Below are 21,291 nucleotides of genomic sequence, written 5' to 3'. Positions count from 1 at the left end.
TGAGAAGAGAGGAAGTAGAGGCACTGAAGGTGTTGGAGGGAATGTCAGTTTGTACGTTGAAATCTGCTGGGCGAAACTTAGGAACTGAGGAGGAAAGACTGAGCCAGGCACCGACCTCTTTGGGGAAGAAAAGGGAAATGTATATATTGGAGGTTGGTGGATAACAGATTCCACTGGAATATTGTTTGGGTGATAAATATGAATTGAACAAACCTGAAAAGAGAGAGGTTATGGGATGATGGATGGAGAGAGTCTGGAAGTTGCAAGGGGAACAAGAAGTATTCTGACTCCCCTACCGTGACCAGTTAGCGGGCAGGGTGGTTGGGCATGGGGAGGAGTAGGCAGTGGTAATAGGGATGAAAATGAAACCAGTGCTAGAAAGGGTGGCCAGATGTGTGCCATCATCACACTAAGCTGGGTCTTAGTGAATATAAGAAGAATAAAGGAAGGAAAAAGTTCTCAGATGAAACTAAATTTGTTACCTATGGATCACCAGCTCCACATAAGGTATGTAAAGTGTCACTGCAAAATTTAAACTGCTGTATAGTCATTTATCATCATTAATATCCATAATTCAATTTTGACCAAATTTGATCAAAGTTAATTTAGAATTTTAAATCAGGTAACACATTTTGTAGGTTCCCTTTATGTTTGCGTGTTATTTCATGTCTGTTATTAAGAGCAACATAATCATGTATCAGAAGTTGAGAAGGCCGTGAATGGTATTAGTGACATTGTTTCATGTTTCAGACACTAGATTTAAAAAAAAATTGTAACCTTCAGTAGGCCTGCTCTCCTTCCTCTCCACTCACTGCCTTCCCTGCCTCGTAGCTAACAGAAGCCTTTCTAGTTGACTTTTTTTTTTTTTTGACATGGTACGAATCTTCTAATTCTGCCCTAATTCCCAGCATTTGATTTTGGGCTTTCAAACTATATTGGCTTCACAGAAAGGAGGGAGATGGAGCTTCTTGATAGGTGATTCAGGATTAGTGATGCAGTGTAGTACAGTAGAAAGAGCATTCGATTTGGAGTCAAGTATCTGGGTTCAAATCTTGCTCCTGCCTCGACTATCTGAGTGACCTTGGGCAGGTCACGTAACCTCCATGGGTCTCTAAGGTTCTTTCTTTATGATTTATGATTCTGTGATAGCACCTCAGTGGGAAAGGAATCCTCATTAAATATTAAAGCTCCTATTGTACAAGGTATCTGGTTAGTCTTTAGGAAAGATACAAAGATAAATAAGATGATCCTTGCTTTCAAGGAGTTAAATAGTCCATTGTATAAACTCCTTGAAGGTTTCTTGTTTTTTTTTTTAATCAAAGAGTTAATTTCATTATATTTAAGAAATCTTGGTAAAATGTGTTTATGGGATATTAAGATGAATTATAAAAAGCTTGAGGATTATCCACAGCTTTCCCATCCCCTAGTATCAAGTAAAATTAATAATAGGCAATATTTCTGGTTAGTCCTATTTCTTGATATTTATTTAGCAGGGGAAGGGGAGAGGCTGGTGTTCTTCAGGAACATTTACCTGTATCCTATAAATTTGGACTCTGAAAGATGTCTGATGTGCAGATGTACTATATAATTTTACTGCTGGCAGGTAATTTCTTCATATAGTTATAACATGTGGTTGTAGAAGTTTCATGTTACTACCACTAGGTGTTAAACAAATTGAAACATTATGTTCCAAGTTTATAATCTCATCTTCTGAAGGTGAAATCTCAGTGTATTCTTCAAATTCTCTTATTTTTCAGTTTTCTTTACTTTCAGTGGTCTCCATTTTGCTTTCTTTGGTTTTGTCTCCCAAACTACATCTGAGCTTGTGATGCCAATATAGGCTACTTCTTGTTTTGTGTAGTTATTAACCAATGAAATTCCAACCTCTTGTAATGACAACACAATTTCTTGCTCTGTCAACTCTGCTTTTTCACTTTCATATGTCACCTTAAATACTGTAGGATCTTTAGTGAGTAAAATAATGTGTTGCAAGCCTTCAAAGAATGAAACTAAATAAATGGTCTTTTTCCCACCCAAATTTATTGGTGTCATTATGTCATCTTTTTGCATTAGTTCACCATGGCTCTTTCCACATTTCCAAGTCAGTTTTCTAGAGCCTCTGGGATCGCTCCAAGTATACAAAACTGCGTTAACAGGAGGAAGCATGTCTTCCATTTCAGTGAGACAATATGGGCAAGAAACTGTGACCATTAAAAAGTTTTGAAAGACGTAATTTCTGGGTAATTTACTCATTTTATTAATAAGGCTAGCAAGTTATTAATAAAAGGATGGTCATTTGGGTGTCTCTCTTAGACCAAAAACTTAAAGGTTTCTGTATGTTGGTATCTGTGAAGTTAAAATTACCTAGATTACCAGGTTCACTTGAATTTCTACTTTGGCACCTAAAGAGTGGCCATAACATTTGTATCTGCAGTTATGATAACTATAATGAAGAGTCCTGTGGCATTGTAGGATTTAGCAGACCATGCCATCTGTGTAGGCTTGGTGGTACAGAGGTCTAGAGGTAGAAAAAAGATGATGGTGGCTGGAGAGAGTAGGTTGTAGGTCAAGAAACTAGACCCTTCCTTCAGCCACTACACTGTAATGATGAATACTGCCCATGGCCACACTTTTTTTTTGCCTTTTATGCTCTTAGAGGAACCCAATCATGATGGCAGTGTTAGGAGGTCCAGGGAAACCAACTTGTCACAGTAACAAATTTCCTGAAACCACTGTCAGAAAACACCTCATTGGTTCTGGTTTCCTCTGTTTGGAGAGCTGGCTGTGGATTTACTCCTTTAGGTTGCCACCCATATCTAAAAACATCTCAGGTTATCTTTATAAGGTATGTGGAAGAAAGTCTATACTCTTTATTTTAGCTCAAAAGTGTATCAGAGACATTTTATCATTTTTTTATAAGCGATTTTGCTTGCTGAGAGATTCTGGTAAGCGATCCCCTTCCTAAAAATAAAACTGTCAGATTCAAGCAATTTCCAACTCTGATTTTAAAAGTAACTGTGAGATAGATAGGAAAGGTCAACAATACAGAGGCCTCATTTGTGGTTTTTTTTTTTTTTCTGATAGCCTAAAAGGAACAGTAGGAACATTCATGGGAAGATCTGGTCCTGATTTCTTTGGGAAAGACAAGGCAGTACAAGGCACCAAATATTTATTAAGCACTTATTATGTACCAGACACTCTACTAAGTGCTAGTGATACAAATACAAGCAAAAAGAAAGACAGTCTTTTCCCTCAGGGAGCTTACATTTTAATAGAGGGAGGCAACACTACAGAGAGCTGAAAAGGTTGGGGAGGGGAGTTTGTTTTGGAGATAGGACATGTAAGGATGGACCTGTGTGGAACATGATATTGAAGTCTGGAAAGTTAGAATCATTGCCAGCAGAAGAATGAAGGTTGACTAGCTTGGACCTTTCACCAAAATGGAGACCTCTCAATGAATTCACCAATGGGAGAAAAGTATGAGCATGATGGACAAATGTTCCGCTATGACAGAGCCAGAAGAGTTGATGGATACTCCAAGATGAGGAGGCCCTGGACTCTGAGAGAGTTTCCAGGATAAGATTTCAGTTGAGGTGGTGTTGAAGTCTAGAAAGTCATCTAGAAATGGAAATTGTTATCTGGTTAGTGATTTCAAGGGACATTGTTAGAATAGTAATTCTTAATTTTTGCAACACAAAGACAAGCTGGAATAACAACAGCAACAACAACAATGATGATAATAATGTCAGCTCAAATTTCTGTGAAGTTTAAGGTTTGAAAATGCACAGTTTTTCTGATTTTACTTGTGTAAGATAGTATTAGCAAGTTCTATGATGTATGAAATTTATATCCTTGTTTAGAATCATCTGAAATTTCTTGGTTAAATTCTTGAACTGTAGGTCATCTCAACTGGGAATAGATTGTATAGACCATCTATTCCAACCTTTTTATTATACAAATAAAGAAACTCAGTCATAGAGTTCTTAAATGATGTTGTTAATGATATATGAGGTTACAAATTTAGCAGCTGGGCCTCACACCAAGTCTCCGCATTCTCACTTTCATGTTATTTCAACTGTTGTACATTTCAAAGAAGTCTTTTTCTCTGTCTTGGAGTTAGGAGACCTGGGTTTTCCTTCTGGTTCTGACACTGACTCTGTGACATTGGGCAAGTGTAATTTACCAAGGCATTAATTTACCTTTTTTAACATAGCAACAATAACTACCCCTTATAGTTGTGGAATCCTTTTTTTTTCTTTTTCAGAATGCCTTTCTATAAATATGACTTTTTTCTTGTTTAATACTTTATTTTCCCCCAATTATATGTAAAAACAATTTTAACTTTTTTTTTTCAAATTTTGAGTTCCAAATTCTCTACCTCTCTTTCTTCCACTCCCGTTGAGAAGGCAAGCAATTTAACGTAGGTTATACATGTGTAATCATGCAAAACACATTTTGATGTAAGTCATTCTGTGAAAGAAAACACAGAAAAAAAACTCCAAGAAAAATAAAGTGAAGAAAAAGCATCTTTGATCTGCATTCAGGCTTTATCAGTTCTTTCTGTGGAGGTGGATATTCATTTTAAGTCCTACAAAATTGTCTTGGATCATTGTATAGCCGAGAATAACTGAGTTATTTATAGTAGATCATCATATGATATTGCTGTTACTATGTACAGTGTTCTTCTGGTTCTGCTCATTTCACTTTGCATCAGTTCATGTAAGCCTTTCCATGTTTTTCTGAGAACACCCTGCTCATCATTTTTTTAAAGCACAATAATATTCTATCACAATCATATAACAATACCTTGTTCTGCCATTCCCCGATTGATGGATATTCCCTCACTTTCCACTTCTTTGCCACCACTAAAAGGACTGCTATAAATATTTTTGTACACGTAGATCCTTTTCCTTAATTTGTTTTCCTTTTTGTATCTCTTTGGGGTATTGAACTAGTAATGGTATTGTTTGGTTAAAGGGTATACATGGTTTTATAGCCCTTTGGGCATAGTTCCAAATTGCTGTCCAGAATGGTTGAATCAGTATACACTTCACCAGTAGTGCATTACTGTTTTAATTTTCCCACATACCTCCCATTTGTCATTTTCCTTTTCTGTCATATTAGCCAATCTGACAGGTGTGAGGTCATAGCTCAGAGTTGTTTTAATTTGCTTTTCTCTCATCAGTAGTGATTTAGAGCAGTATCTTGACCATGGCTCCAAGATACTAGAATTGTTTCTTTTTGGCTGCTTGCAGTGTTTTCTCCTTGATCTGGGAGGTCTGGAATTTGGCTATAATATTCCTGGGAGTTTTCATTTTGAGATCTTTCAGGACGTGATTTCTATTTTACCCTCTGGTTCTAGACTATCAGGACAGTTTTCCTTGATAATTTCTTGAAAGATGATGTCTAGGCTTTTTTTTTTGGTCTTTACTTTCAGGTAGTCCAATAATTCCGAAGTGATCTCTCCTGGATCTGTTTTCTAGCTCACTGTTTTTCTAGTGAGATAGTTCACATTTTCTTCAATTTTTCGTTCTTTTGATTTTGTTCGAGTGTTTCTTGATGTCTCAGAAAGTCATTAGCTTCCACTTGCCCAATTCTAACTTTTAAGGAATTATTTTCTTCAGTGAGCTTTTGTACTTCCTTTTCCATTTGTCCAGTTCTACTTTTCAAGGCATTCTTCTCTTCATTAGATTTGTGTGCCTCTTTTACCATTTGGCTTATTCTGTTTATAAGGTGTTACTTTCTTTCTTTCTTTTTTTTTTTTGTGCCTCCTTTGCCAAGTTATTGACTCTTTTCTAAATGATCTTCTTGTATCACTCTCATTTCTCTTCCCAGTTTTTCCTCTACCTCTTTTACTTGATTTTTAAAATCCTTTTTGGGTTCTTCCATGGCCTGAGACCAATTTATCTTTTTCTTTAAGGCTTTGGATACAGGGATTTTGACTTTGTTGCCTTCATCTGAGCGTTTGTTTTGATCTTCCTTGTCACCTTAGTAACTTTCTGTGGTCAGATTTTTTTTCTGTTTGCTCATTTTTCAGCCTATTTCTTGACTTTTAATTCTATGCTCAAGTGGAGCTCTGCTTTCCAAGTGGAGGAAGCACTGTCCCAAGTTTCAGGTTTTTTGTGCAGCTGTCTTCAGAGGTAATTCTGGGGACTTGTAAGTTTGTGACTTTTCCAAAGTGGTGTGATCTAGGGAGAGGTGTGTTTCCTACTCTCCTGTATTGTGCATTGATTTGTGAGCGACCACAAGTACTCTTTTCAACCCTGGAACTGTGACCAGGGTTCCTACTCTTCTGCAGCTGGCTGCAAGCTCGGCTGTGCTAGTGTTCCTTCTCGCACTAGGACTAAGACCCGGGACTGTGACCCAGATCCAAGTTTAGGCGATGCAGTAGAGTCCTGCCCCTAGTGGCTACAAAGAGACCCTTGTAAGTCTCCCTGTGAGCCAGTGTCTGATCCCCTTTCCGTCAGTAGGTTGAGAGGTCTAGAAACTGCCAATGCTGCTCCTGATTCATTTTCTCCAAAGCCTGCTCCTGTTTTGCTAGGCCTGGTCTAACCTGGCATGGCCTGTGCTGGACTGTACTCTTCTCTCACCTTGATGCAACAGACCTTTCCCGCCAACTTTTTAAGTTGTCTTGGGCTGGAGAATTGTTTCACTCCATCTATTTGTGGGTTCTGCTGCCCTAGAACTTGTTTAGAGTCATTATTTAAAGGTATTTAGAGGGGTTTTGGGGGGAGCTCAGGCGAGTACCTGCCTTTAGTCTACCATCTATCAGTATCATTTTTAACCTCTATGTTTCAGTTTTATAATCTACAAAATGAGGACTTCACTTTTTAAGATTTTTCCCTATTTCTACATTTTGTCGTTTTGTTGTTCTGTACTGACACCATCCCTGTGAGGGTGGTAGGACTTATCAGGTCATAAATTTAGATTTGGAAGTAAACTTAAAAGGTTACTTAGCCCATCACCGTTATGTTTTAAAAGAAGAAACTGACCTAGATGAAAAGGAAGAGGCCTAGAGAGATGAAGAACTTTCCAACTTGCCAAAGGTCAAAGAGTAATAAGTAGCACAACTGGGTTTTGAAGTCCTGGTCCTCTGACTCTCAGTTTAGTGCCCTGACTCCATGCCATGCTACTGCTTTGAAAAAAAAAAAAAGGAAAGAAAGAAAAGAAAAAGAAATGTGACTAAGAGGTGAGTATCAGGTTATTGAATCAAAGTGGGAATCCAGAGATTGGATCATGAGCCTTGGAATAGTTGAAAGTTTTCTTTATTTCCAAAATACTTTAAAGGGGGTAGAGCACTAAATGCTTCTGTGCCTCATGTGTTTGGTGAATCTAACTAAAATATGTATTTTTTTTTTTAATCCCTCAAAGCTAAAACTGAAATTTCTTCATCAGAGAGTCTACTTACAATGCCTGGGCAAAAGAACATAGATTATTCTCCAGAAACTTCTCCTAGTATGAGTTCTATGCCACATTCTTCATCTATTGCTAATCTCCAGACTGCTAGCAAACTTATTTTGAGTTCTAGTCTTGTCTATAGTCAACCACTTGACCTTCCAGATGGAGTTGAAGTAATTAGAGCAACACCTTCAGCAGGTATCTTAGTTTTTGTTACCTATTATGCTTGATAGTGATTTTTGGTGATTGTGATGGAACTATTTTCTTTCTTTACATATGACATGTTGTACTGTTGCAAAGCCTCATGATCTACTGAAAGAAGTATTTTCCTCCTGCCCGATAATATTTTCTACCTCTTAACAATAATAATTCTCTAAAATAATTTGTATTAGCCTAACTGAAATTAAATTGGTGAAGGTGAGAGCCTCTTACCCTATTTTAGTTTTTTGCATTAGGATGACCATGGTAATGCAGGATATTTTTTGTTTAAAAAATGTGAACACCAGTTTTGCGTCTTCATGTCTACTATTTTGCCAAAGTAAGACTTTGAACTTAGAAATATGCAATATATATACATATATATATACACACACATATAAATATGTTTGGTTAGATAAATTACCCCTGATTAATCTGTTCTTGGTTAATGCCAAATTAATAGTCAATAAATTTCATGGTAGGAACCTTCTCACTTTTCACTGCCACGGAGTGTCTTCCTCCTGTACTCATACTCTCTTGATCTCTCAGGCTGTCATCATTTTTGGTCCATTTCACACTTAGTCTGTCTTCCTTTGTATAATTTTCCTGGGTGTTAGATCTAATTTATTTTTACTTTTCTTTCTCTTAAAAAAAATCAATATTTATTTATTTTAGACATTCTTTTCTTTTTAAATTTTGAGTTCCAAATTATCTCCTTCCCTCCCACCTCCTCCATCACCCACTGAGAACACAAGCAATATGATACATGTGAAATCATGCCAAATATATTTATATATTAGCCATATTGCTAAAAGTAATCAAGAAAAATAAATATAGTGAGAAAATGGTACTTGTTTGCACTCAAAGCTCTTCATTTCTTTGGAGGTGGATAGCATTTTTTCATTATGAGTGCCTTGGAATTGTCTTTGATCATTGTATCTATCGGAGTAGCCAAGTCTTTCACAGATGATCATCATTACAACATTGCTGTTACTCTGCACAATGATTTCCTGGTTCTTCTCACTTGATGTTGCCTCAGTTTATATAGGTCTTGCCATGAATTTCCCTCCCCGCTCCCGGCTATCATTTTCCCATAGCACAGTAGTACCCCATCATAATTGTATGCCACAACTTGTTCAGCCATTCCCCAACTGATGGGCATCCCCTCAATTTCCAATTCTTTGCCCCATCAAAAAGCTGTTATAAATATTTTTGTGCATATGGTGTCTTTTCCTTTTATCTTCTATGTCTTTGAGTTAGAGATCTAGTAGTAGCTCCATTAAAGGGTAGTCACCATTTTACAGCCCTTTGGGCATAGTTCCAAATTGCTCTCCATAATGGTTGGATCAGTTCATAGTTCCACCAACATTAGTATCCCTATTTTTCCCTCATTGTCTCCAACACTTGTCATTTTCCTTTTCTGTCTTGTTAGATATCTCATAATCTCTAGTCAATAGTGATTTAGAACAGTTTTTATATGACTATAGATAACTTTGGTTTATTCTTCTGAAAACTACCTGTTCGTATGCTTTGACCATTTGTCATTTGGGGAACAGCTCTTATTTTTATAAATTTGAGTCAATTTCCTATATGTTTGAGAAATGAGGCCTTTTTTAGGGAAACTTGCTGTAAGATCTTTTGATATTTTTTCATTGTTTATGTAACCTTTTAGCAAAGTGTAGTTTCCCTGATTATCTCTTTTAATTAGATCTGTTTTTGCTTTGTCTGAGATCATGATTGCTACTCCTCCTTTTTTATTTCAGCTGAAGCATAATAGATTTTGCTCCAGCCTTTCATTTTAATTCTATCTTTAAGGAGATAATGAAAAATTTTAGATTGGCTCAAATAGGTAATGGATCTATAGAAAGAAAGCTATTACTAAATGTTAAAGAGGGTTTTGGAATGGGAAAAAAGTAGTTGAATTTATGGGAGTAGACCTTTGTATCTGAAGATAGTTTAGGAGATAGGTACAAATTGGTATAAATTTTAGGGTGGAGTGGAAGCAGGAGTAGCAGCAACATAGCACAGTGGAGAGAACTGACTTTAAAGTCAGAGGACTTGGGTTCAAATTCTGCCTCTGTCATAATCTGTATTGACCTTGGGTAAGTCATTTAACCATTTTAGGTCTCAATTTCCTCATCTTCAAAAAAAGAGAGGTTAGACTAGGTTGTTGCAAAGGGTGCCTTCTAGTTCTAAATGATTTTGTTTTCTGTGATCCTACTGCTCTTCAAATCTCTTTGACCAAAATAGTCTAGGGTAGATCCGAACACAGGTCTTGAGTAAAGCAATTGATGTTAAGGACATATTTGGGAAAGGGAATAATTTGATTCTAAGTTTTTTAAATAATTGTTTTCCCAATTGCATGTAAAAACAATGTTTAACATTTTTAAAATAATTATGAGTTCTAGATTTTCTCTGCCCCCCCCACCCCCATCCCTGAGATAGTAAGCAATTTGATGTAGGTTATACATGTGCAATCATGGAAAACATTTCCATATTAGTCATATTGTGAAAAAAAACACAGATAAATGCACACAAAAAAGTGAAAAATAGTATGTATGCTTTGATTTGCATTCAAACTCCATCAGTTCTTTCTCTGGAGATGGATAGCATTTTTAATCATAAGTCCTTCAGAATTATCTTGGATCATTTTATTGTTGAGAATAGCTAAGTTTGATGGTTATTTTTGCCTCATTGTTTTTAAAAGCTACAAGTTGAATGGCAGTTTCATTTTTCATTTACTATCTAAAAATAGACTTGAATGATTCTGAAAATTACTATTTTTGAGGATAAATGACATTTCTGTTTTTTATAGGCTGACAGTTCATTTGCTTACATTTGGTGTTAAAAAAAGATTGTGGGACACCAGTAGAGGGCAGTGTGAAGCTATTGTCTAAAAGATGTTGGCAGTGACTTTAGAGTTTCCCACACAAATCAGAATTGACTTTGTGTACTAATTTATGGCATTAATATTATAACTTTTATTTTTCTAATAGGTCATCTGAGTTCCTCTTCAATTTACCCAGTCTGCCTTGCACCTTACTTAGTGGTTACAACTTGTTCTGATAACCGAGTACGATTCTGGAAATGTCATATAGAAGGAGAACAAAATGGTAGAAGTAATGGGAAAGAAACCTATCATTGGAGTAAATGGCCTTTGATGAATGATGAAGGAGAAGATAGCAGTAGTACAGTGAGCATCGTGGGAAGACCAGTTGCTGTTAGTTGTTCCTATACAGGCCGGCTTGCAGTGGCCTACAAGCAGCCTATCCAGCACAATGGCTTTGTTTCTAAAGAATTCTCTATGCATGTGTGTATATTTGAGTGTGAATCCACTGGAGGATCAGAATGGGTTTTAGAACAAACAGTTCATCTTGATGATTTAATTAAGGTTGGTAGTGTCCTTGATTCAAGGGTTAGTGTTGATAGTAATCTCTTTGTATATAGTAAATCAGAAGCCATTTTGAGTAAAGACCACTATCTTATGCCTAACATCAAGCATTTAGTACATTTGGACTGGGTATCAAAAGAGGATGGCTCTCATATACTCACAGTGGGAGTTGGTGCTAATATCTTCATGTATGGGCGGCTTTCTGGAATTGTGACAGAGCAGACAAACAGCAAAGATGGCATAGCTGTTATTACTTTGCCATTAGGTGGTAGTATCAAACAAGGAATAAAGTCAAGGTGGGTTCTCCTGAGATCAATAGACTTAGTATCTTCTGTTGATGGTACACCTTCACTGCCAGTTTCTCTCTCTTGGGTAAGAGATGGTATACTGGTGGTGGGAATGGACTGTGAAATGCACGTTTATGCACAGTGGAAACATGCTATCAGATTTGGTGACAATGAAACTGATACTCCTACTGCTGAAGAGTCTACAGTGGACCCTCCTGCATCTTTCAAATCTAGCATGGGGATGAGGAAAAGTATAGTTGAGGGAACAGCTATTACAGATGATGTGTTTGGCACACCAGCTGTAGTTCAGGATGGTGGCTTATTTGAAGCTGCTCATGTACTTTCCCCAACTCTTCCACAGTATCATCCAACCCAGTTATTGGAATTGATGGATTTAGGGAAAATTCGCAGGGCTAAAGCCATCCTGTCTCATTTAGTTAAATGTATTGCAGGGGAGGTTGCAGTAGTTAGGGATGCCGAGACTGGAGAAGGAGCTAAGAGGCATCTTTCTCGAACCATTAGTGTAAGTGGCAGTACTGCAAAGGATACAGTCACAATAGGAAAAGATGGTACTCGGGATTATACGGAGATTGATTCTATCCCTCCACTCCCATTGTATGCACTGCTTGCGGCAGATCAGGATACAACTTACAGAATTTCTGAAGACAGTACTAAAATATCGCAGGACTATGAAGATTCTACTAAGAGCACAAAAGAAGACCAGTATTCAGACCTATTCCAGATCCAGGCCATAACAACAGATGATTTTATTGACTTAGAACCAGAAAAGAGAGAAAGCAAATCCAAAGTAATCAATCTTTCTCAGTATGGTCCAGCTTACTTTGGTCAAGAACATGCCAGTGTGCTCTCAAGTCATCTTATGCATTCAAGTCTTCCAGGCCTTACCCGCTTGGAGCAGATGTTCCTTGTAGCTTTGGCTGATACTGTGGCTACCACTAGCACTGAACTTGATGAACATAGAGACAAGAGTCACTCAGGTTAGTGTTTCTATTAAATATTAAGTCTTAACTATTAGAAATATATAATTATGAAATGTAAATAAAATACTGAGTTGTACATTCCAGCTTTAAGGATTCTGACATCATCATTGAATTACTCTATGTATAAACTTAAAATTTCATTAGTAGAAGAGGCAGCATGGTGTAGTTAATCACAAGTTCTCCTCTGGGTTAAGAAGACTTTAACTCTGACATACTGGCTTTGGGATTTTTGACAAGTGACCAAGTCTTATATAAGACTATAATAGTATGATAAATATTAATCTACTTTAGTACAGGAGTTTAACTTGTCTGGTTCCCCCAGAAAGAAACCAAAATACTCAAGCTTCATTGGTAAATATTTAGTATTCTGGAATGTGCTGTATCTGAAAGGGGAAGAAAGGCCTTGGGGTCATGGCTTAGGTGTCTCCTTTCTGTTTTCCATTGTATTGTGAGCCTTTAGTCAGAATGTGCTTCAGAAATCTGGTTTTCATGTACATTATGCCTTGTTTTTATGTAAAGACTGAGTAGTTTTGGTTCAGTGATTATCCTCTAAAATGATTCTGATCTTTGATCAGAAATTGCATAAAAGAAAAAAGAATTGTATGAAGGAATACTTTGACAAACTTAAACAATTTGTGATTCATAGTTCTTCATGGACTAACTGTGCTTTCCTTCCATTTACTTGTTCTAGTTCTTTTTGTATAGATGCTATTTCTATGATAATAGCCCAGTTTTGAATTTTATCATAGACTCATAAAGCTGAAAAAAAGAACCTTGTGAGATCAGTTAAGCTATTCCTCTGCTTCTAGGCATGCCTAAGCTTAATAGTTTCTAATAATTATCTTATACCTCAAAATGACAAGAGAAATTGATTCTTTAGCTGTCTTTTAGGTGTTTCAATGCCTCATGGTTTAGAAAGTTCTTCATTACATTTAATCTTTTCATTCCATAACAAATTTTGTTGCTCCTTATTTAAAAAATGAATGTAAAGGTAAATTACTTACCTCTACCACCCATACTCAGTTCTTCAGAATATAAATGAATACTATCATTTAGTTCTCTATAGCCTTCTCTTTTTCATGTTCTAGAATATCCTAGGGTACTATTTTTTTTTTTTTTGCACTAACTCAGTGCAAAGAAATGTGTAGTGGAATAAAACTCACCAAAATTGTCTTACACTTTTGCTGCGTACATTTTTTTTTCTTTTTGTTATCCCTAAAGAAATTAGGCATACTGAAATCTGAAAGAAATATTTTAAGTTTTGATGCAAAATCATGTATTGGTCAAATAGTCAGCTCATATATAATGTACAGGGTGTCCCAAAAGTCTTAGGGCATTTTAAAGTTTTTTTTTAATAACCTTTAAAATAGCTCAGCTTTAATAGCTTAAAAATATAATAAGTCTTTTGGAACACCCTGTATTGTAAAGAAGACTGATCAAATGAGAGTCATACCATTTTCACATAAGAGCAACATATTTTCCTTTTATTTTCATGAGCTTTTTTTTTTTCTCCAAGAGAAACAAAAGATATTGACATCCTCCCTAAAACATGCCTGAGCTTTGTCTTTCTAGTGATGGTGATGAGTATGTGCTAGCAACCATATTTTCTTGCCTAGTTGCTCTTGTGACTAGTGGTATGCTATTTATGGGTCTTTGACTATGACAAAGAATATTTCTCTGTGTAAAACTAATTTTCTGTGCTCAAATCCCAGGTCTCGACTTCATGCTGTTAACTGAAGTAAGCAGCTTAGGTAGTTATGTTTACTGAAGAAGATATTACAGATATGGAAAATCATCTTAATTTGAGCTGTATCATTTCAAGTTCACCTGGACTTCTCGGAGAAAACATTATTTGTAATAACAGAAACATTATAGTTTATTTGTTGCCATCATGGATTTTAAAGATTGCATCCTTTATTTTTACCTACTCTATGCTTGAATTGCCTAAAGACATAATTTTTCCATTTTTCTTATCTAGTTTTATCAGAGTATGAGGAGTTTTGGGGCATATATTCCAAGTGTTTGCCAAATGATGTATTCAAAAGTTTTGCTATCAGTTATCCCATTTAAAATTAACGATGGATGATAGTTTTTGTGTTTCTTAACATTTACAATAATTTGGGCTCATTTCTTCAAATATATTTTTCGCTTCTCCTAAAGGAAGAGACACGTTAGATGAATGTGGATTGAGATATTTATTGGCAATGAGGTTACACACATGCCTTTTGACATCATTACCTCCTTTATATCGAGTACAACTACTTCATCAAGGTATTCCTTTCTGACTGAAAATATTTTAACTTTTGTGTATTGGTTAGTGTTGAAGTTGTTTTAGTATTCACATAAAAATAGTTATAGTTGTATAGTTGTCTGTGCATGTACCTCTTGGTGACCTTAAAGTCTTATAGGCTATTAGTCCTATATTTAAAGAGATTAAATAACTCAGCTAGCATTTCATCATGAGGTTCAAAAGGCTTGAATTATGGTAAAACCCTTCATTTTCAGATTTCACCATAATTCCATCCTCACATCATATGTACTGTATTGCTTTTTGTGGTTTGTGTGGTATTTTAGTAATAAGCAGTTAACAGGACTCTCATATTGCAAAATGAGTATTTAACATAAGGGGTCACTTTTCAACCCTACTTTATCAGTACTCATCTGTGATAACTTTATTTGAGGAGGAGCCTGTTGTGGAATGAAATCATATGTTAAACTTTGAGCCCAAAGACCTGGGTTTAAATAATCTCTTCCAACTTAAAAATTAGAAGTTTAGAAATTTAAAATTCCACAAAAGAGAACTTAACATAATATCAATTAATTTTGTTCTTTAAATTATAATTTTAAAATATCAGAATATTGGAATATTGCTATAATGAAGGCTATTTGTAATTTCTAGTACATTAGCTTCTTAAGTTTAAAAAAAAACTACAAAACTGGGTCTGGGTATTGCTAAAATCCTTCTTGTCTTTTTCTAAGCTGATAATATCAAAGTGGAGTCCTTTGTGTCACTGTTCTGATACATCAGGTACAACCCATTTTCAAGAAAAAAAAATCTGTTGAATGAAGATTATCATTCATCAAACTGTGTCTCAGTCTTTAGCATGGAAAACATGAATAAAATATTTTAAAATGTATTTATTTATTTATAATTTATAAATTATTATTATTTATAATACTAACCATAAAATCATTTAAAAACTATTTTAAAATTAAAACATGAAATGATAGTTGGTCGGAACATTTTTAACTGCAAGTGAATTTGGCCATATTGGAGAACAATTTTAAAAATGAATTTTATTAATGACTGTCAGATTGGAAGGATTGCACTTAGTTGTCACAGATGCTTTCTTTGCCTCTAGAATGAGTTCTCATGGATGGTTATCAGACTGGTCCTGCTTTTGCTTTGTTCCTAAGCTCTTTCCTTTAATCACCCTTTCTGTGTAGATTAATTCTAGTAGTTTTTGACGGATTTCTGATGAAGGAAGTAATTAGGCCCTATTTTTTTTTTCAAGGTAAAGCCTATTTAAACAGTAGGCTCAGCCCTCCAGAGCTAAAAATTTCCCAGCTCAGGTATCACCTGAAGACTACTTTTAGATTCATAGGTTCTTTTTAAAAGTCCAAATCTAGAATATAGATTTAATATATAGAATAAATACAGAATCAGACTTAAAGGTTTACTTCTGACTTTTGATTACAATGCATTTTATTTTCCTTTCTAAAATCAAAAGTATTCAAATATATAATTAAGCAAATGTGAAAATGAAAGAAAAAAAGGGATGGTAAGTTATTGAACCTATAACACTCTTGCTCATTATTTATTTGTTAAACTAAAGACCTTCAGCTTTGAATTATGATGAAATTGATGTATCCTTTGACTCTGTTTCCATTCCAGAGCCTTATTGTACTAGTGATAAATGTTGCATGGTTAGAAGGGGGTGAAGATAGGAGTAGTTGAGTGCTTGCTATTTGTATAGGACAACATAGTGTAATAGCACTTGCCCAGGTGACATTGGCGGAGTAATTCCAGGGCATATGTACATAGTAAATGGCTTTTTACCTTAGTTTAGTTTTTACTATTTCAAAGTTTACTATGTGTTTATTATAGTTCTTGATCTCCCTATTCAAATATTTTCCCTTCCAAGTGATTAGTGTGTGTGCTTTTGAAGACCCAATAGATTTCTTCTAGTTTTGGAAAAGTTGGGTGTTTTTGCACCAGGTTTTTTGTTCCTGGCTTTTAAATTAAGGAAGTTTGTAGTTAGAACCTACTCTTTTCCCTTCTCATTTGAACTGGTTTTGAAATGATTGAATAAATGAAGAGGAACCCTAAAGTAACAAAATATTTTTTATTTTATAGTGGTTTTTACCTATGGTAATTTTGAATATATGTTGTCTGATGCCTCTTCAGGTGTGTCCACATGTCACTTTGCCTGGGCTTTTCATTCTGAGGCTGAGGAAGAACTAATTAATATGATTCCTGCTATTCAACGAGGAGACCCTCAGTGGTCTGAATTAAGAGCTATGGGGATAGGTTGGTGGGTCAGGAATATTAACACACTTCGAAGGTGCATTGAAAAGGTAATTTGTTTGATTTAAGAAGCAAATAAATGTAGCACTGAATACATTGCCTACTTTGGGGTAAAAATCACATTTCTGAGGAAAGTGCAGCTTCCATTGATATCACTGAAAATTTTAACTTCTTGAGGGGGGAGGTCCAGAATTTTATCTTCAAGCTATTAGACACTGTGAAACAAATATTATAAGATAAGTACTTGACTTTTTTTTTTTTAACAAAGGCTTTTCTGACTTGATTCCATAATTCATGTCTGTACTACTTATTTTGGGGGTGGGGGGAGAGAGAGAGAGGGAATAGCTGTTAAAGCTTAAAACTTCACTAAGACTTTTGGGACATCTTTTATAGATAGATCAGCACAGTTCTTTTTATAAAGACAGGCATGTCTCCCTTTAAGAAAACCTGTCTGAAAATGTAGACCTGCAATGTATAAGCTAGGTGGCAGTTATTTATATTACAAAAAGATTTTTCACTTCAGAGGAAGATCTCTGCATAATTATTTTAAAGAAATAGCAAGTTTTTCTTGTGCCTTTAAATTAACAAATTTACCAAAATATTTCAGGAACATGTATCTGTTGCATAAAACAAGGCACTTATTATATGTGGTCTGTGATCCTATAGATGCCTGCCAGGGATACATGTTGCAAGCCATCTTTCCCTTTTATGCTTTTCTTTTCTGTGTTCTCCCATAGGTTGTTAATAAAGTGTTTACTTATTTCCAAATAATTTACAAACCATTCCAGTATTTTTGTGTATGCAATAAGTTATGAGGGGTCACTAAAGACTTTTATTCAGTATTTTGAGTTGACTTGAATATTATGTAATTTAGTTACATAGTGTTATTTGAAGCAAAATCCTAGAATATCATGGGGAATTGTGTATTTGCAGTACTTTGGATTCATGCAGTACCTACAGATTGAATTTATAAGCCCTGAAAAAACGTGGTGGAGGCATACTCAGTTGTTTGAAGTTGCTTATTCAAAGAGACTGCAAATTTAATCTATGACGTGGCAATATAAAATATAATTCATGACTGAAATGTGCTAGAGAAGGGCAAGATGTGTTTTAAACAAATAACTAGAATTATTTTCCTTTTCCTTTCATGGTAGTTTCTTTTTTCAAAGTAAATTATAATTTTAATACAGTAAGTCAGCAACCTATATCTAAAATTTGTTCATTATAGAAGCATTTGAGTGCCTCTTATTTGTAAGCCACTATTCATATAAAAAAATTAATGTGCAGTTTCATGAATTGCAAAAATGGGCACCAGTGTTTTGCAAAGCACTAGAAAGGATAGCCATTCGCAACTTTAATGAAAAATTCTACCTTTTCTTTCCCTGTTTCTGAATATTCTGCCAACTTGAATTTTCTCAGAAATGAACATTTTTATTTTACTTACTAATTAGGTTGCTAAAGCATCTTTTCAGAGGAACAATGACGCCTTGGATGCTGCATTATTTTACCTTGCTATGAAAAAGAAAGCAGTGGTGTGGGGTCTGTTTAGGTAAGTTACAGTAACATGATCCATAAAAAGAAGATTTCTTGGAGTGTGAGGTTTGGAAGTTTTGGATTTAATTTTGTCAATTACCTGGCTATGTGAACTTGAATAATCATTTCACTTTATTTCATCTCAGTTTCCTCATCTTTGGATTTTTGGGTTTTTACCTATTTTGTGCAAAAATAATAAGATAGTCTTGTAAAAATATTCTGAAAAGTAACAAGTGCTAGAAGAATGTAAAATATTAGCTGTGTCAGAAAAATTCAGGAAGTAAAGAGAAGCCTAAAAGCCTGATGTTAAATACGTCTTACTGAAGTAATTATTTATTTGTAGATTTTTTTTCCATTTTTTCCAAATTCTATTGTTGACTTAAATCAGCACTCTGTGAATGAAATAATATTCATAAGTTTGGTTTAAACTCTGTTTTGGTTTGTAGGTCACAACATGATGAAAAAATGACTGCGTTTTTCAGCCACAATTTTAATGAAGATAGGTGGCGTAAGGCTGCTTTGAAAAATGCCTTTTCCTTACTAGGGAAACAACGTTTTGAACAGTCGGCAGCTTTTTTCCTGTTGGCTGGTTCTTTGAAAGATGCCATAGAGGTATGAATGATACATTTTAAAAATGAATTGGAGAATACAAACTTGAGAGATCATAGGATGGGCCTTATCATCTTTTTGTATGTATATCTTTTGAAGGAAGATGGTGCTTTGGAAGTTGAGCAGTGCTTTTATGAAGAGGCAGTGTTATTGAGGGGGATGAGCTCTGGATTTAGAGTCTGAGAACCTGGGCTCACCTTCTGGCTTAGCTCCTTTATACCTTTGTAGACCATTGGCAAGTCACTTACGCTCTCTGGGACTTGCTGGTAAAACACTAGGTGTTGGGGTATGGGACTTCTTAATTTCTTTCCAGCTTATTACTTGTGAATAACTATAGACCAAGTAATGACATGAAATTATTGATTTCCAGATTTGTCTTGTAGTAGTTTGAGTACTACACAATCACTCACTTATTGGTCTGCTTCCAAATAGGGCGGGGGACCTTAAAATTTCATATTCCAGAGAACACCAGGATCACAAATGCTTAAACTCTCATGATGGTTAGGTTTACTTGTCCTATGGATACTGTTAGCAAAGTTTGTAAGAAAAAAAAAGGAAAAATGATTTTAGACAACAAGCTCTCTTTGGGAGCAGGATATTTTTATTAATTACTTGGTAAGGTATCTCTCCTTGTGTTGTTTGTGTTGATATATTTTTAATAATTGATGATAATTATATTGGAAACTCCTTGGAAATTTAGAAATGTGCTTTTAAATTAAAATTATATAAATTTGTATTGTTAATTTACATTAGTCTGGGTTTTAAAAAATGTTTTCTATTCTTTGGCACAAACTTGTTAAATTTGTATACTGCCAGATAATAATAATAGCTATTTTGCTCTAATCAGTTATGTAACTATTCCAATTTGATTTTTGATACAAAATAGTTGGATTGTTTTAGTATCAATCAATTAAGAATTTATTAAGTGCTTACTGTATGTCATGCTTACTACATGTCAAACATTATGCAAAGTTTTGGTAAAGTAAAGAAAAACCAAAAATAGTCCCTACATCAGAAAGTTTGCATTTAATATATTGGTAAGATATAGAAGTTCTTTAAAAATCAATGTTTAAGAATTTTAAAAATTATTATTTACAGGTGTGTCTTGAAAAAATGGAAGACATTCAGCTAGCCATGATTATTGCTCGTTTGTATGAATCTGAATTTGAGACATCATCCACCTACATATCCATCCTATATGAAAAGATTTTGGGTTGTCAGAAAGATAGCTCAGGATTCATTTGTAGTAGATTACATCCTGATCCCTTCCTGCGTAGTCTTGCTTATTGGGTAATGAAAGATTACACAAGGGCTTTGGACACGCTATTGGAACAAACACCAAAGGAAGAAGATGAAAATCAAGGTGAGAAGTTTTTATAAAATATATTGCATTTTAAAATTACACATTCATTTTAAGACTGAAAAGTAAATTATGGCCAAACTTACTTTCCATCTTAGAGAAATTTTGACATGGCTTCCATCCTTCTCTGGCTCCCTACGATCCCTATGGACCAGATGTTTTTTAGCTGCATTTTGCAACACAAATCTTTTTTGCTATCATTTGAAAAGTAAATGAGTTTTTAAATTGTAAACAACTTTTATGGATAATATTGTTGCAATATTTGGCAGATGTTAAAGGTAGATAAATTAAGAATATTTCTTATATCACCAGGTGTTGAGAAATTAGGCAAACTCTTAAGTAAACATGGTGGCAATAGAAAGAACCCTGACCCAGAAGTCAGGAGACCTAGGTTCTTGTCTGTGCCATTAATTTAGCTCTGTGACCTTGAGAAAATTTCTTAATATCTCTTGGCCTCAGTTTTCTCCCCTGTAAACTGGAGGGGTTGGGCTTACATGATCCTTGAAGTTCTTTTTATCTCTTAAAATACTGTGGTTGTGTATTGCCTTTAAAATACAGGTACATGAGTGTATAAGATAAGGAACCTTAAAAAGTTATTAATTGAATTACTTTGGAATTTTAAAGTTTTGGCTGAAATGGTTGCTCTTCTTAATAAAACAGTGAAAATTCTGCGTTCTTTTTGTAACTTTAGTTAGTAAGGGCTAAGAAATATCTCATTTTAAAAATTATTTATTTTCAAAATATTTCTCTTACAAATGAAAATGAATTAGAAGACTAATACAATATTTCTTTTGCTTACTTTAATTTTTAAACTAGATTTTTCTGTTAACTTTTAAAAAAAACTTCTAAGTGGCATTTTCTTAAAGAGGGCATCTAAAGCAACCAATAGTGCTAGTGGATGTATAAGAGAGAGTGTTTTAGTGGATTGTTTATCCCACCAGTGATATTTTTAAAAATAAATTTTTGTTGATATCTTTTGTTTTTAT

At 34.9% G+C, this 21,291-nt stretch overlaps 1 protein-coding gene across 2 annotated transcripts in view; it reads left to right on the top strand.

Moving 5' to 3' along the window:
* Positions 1 to 21,291, top strand: part of DMXL2 (Dmx like 2) — a 152,085-nt gene that overhangs the window by 85,086 nt on the left and 45,708 nt on the right. For both annotated transcript variants that reach the window (XM_027840803.1, XM_027840802.1), the window contains exons 17-23: positions 7,372 to 7,596; positions 10,593 to 12,272; positions 14,436 to 14,546; positions 16,684 to 16,853; positions 18,255 to 18,352; positions 18,783 to 18,948; positions 20,044 to 20,308. In XM_027840803.1, coding sequence (XP_027696604.1) covers positions 7,372 to 7,596; positions 10,593 to 12,272; positions 14,436 to 14,546; positions 16,684 to 16,853; positions 18,255 to 18,352; positions 18,783 to 18,948; positions 20,044 to 20,308 — 2,715 coding nt within the window. The remainder of the gene's footprint in view (positions 1 to 7,371; positions 7,597 to 10,592; positions 12,273 to 14,435; positions 14,547 to 16,683; positions 16,854 to 18,254; positions 18,353 to 18,782; positions 18,949 to 20,043; positions 20,309 to 21,291) is intronic.

The sequence above is a fragment of the Vombatus ursinus genome, unplaced genomic scaffold (assembly GCF_900497805.2).
Source record: "Vombatus ursinus unplaced genomic scaffold, bare-nosed wombat genome assembly UNPS02014848.1, whole genome shotgun sequence".
Classification (NCBI taxonomy): Eukaryota; Metazoa; Chordata; class Mammalia; order Diprotodontia; family Vombatidae; genus Vombatus; species Vombatus ursinus.
Note: the sequence above shows the minus strand (reverse complement) of the source record. Positions and strands in the feature narration are given on the sequence as shown.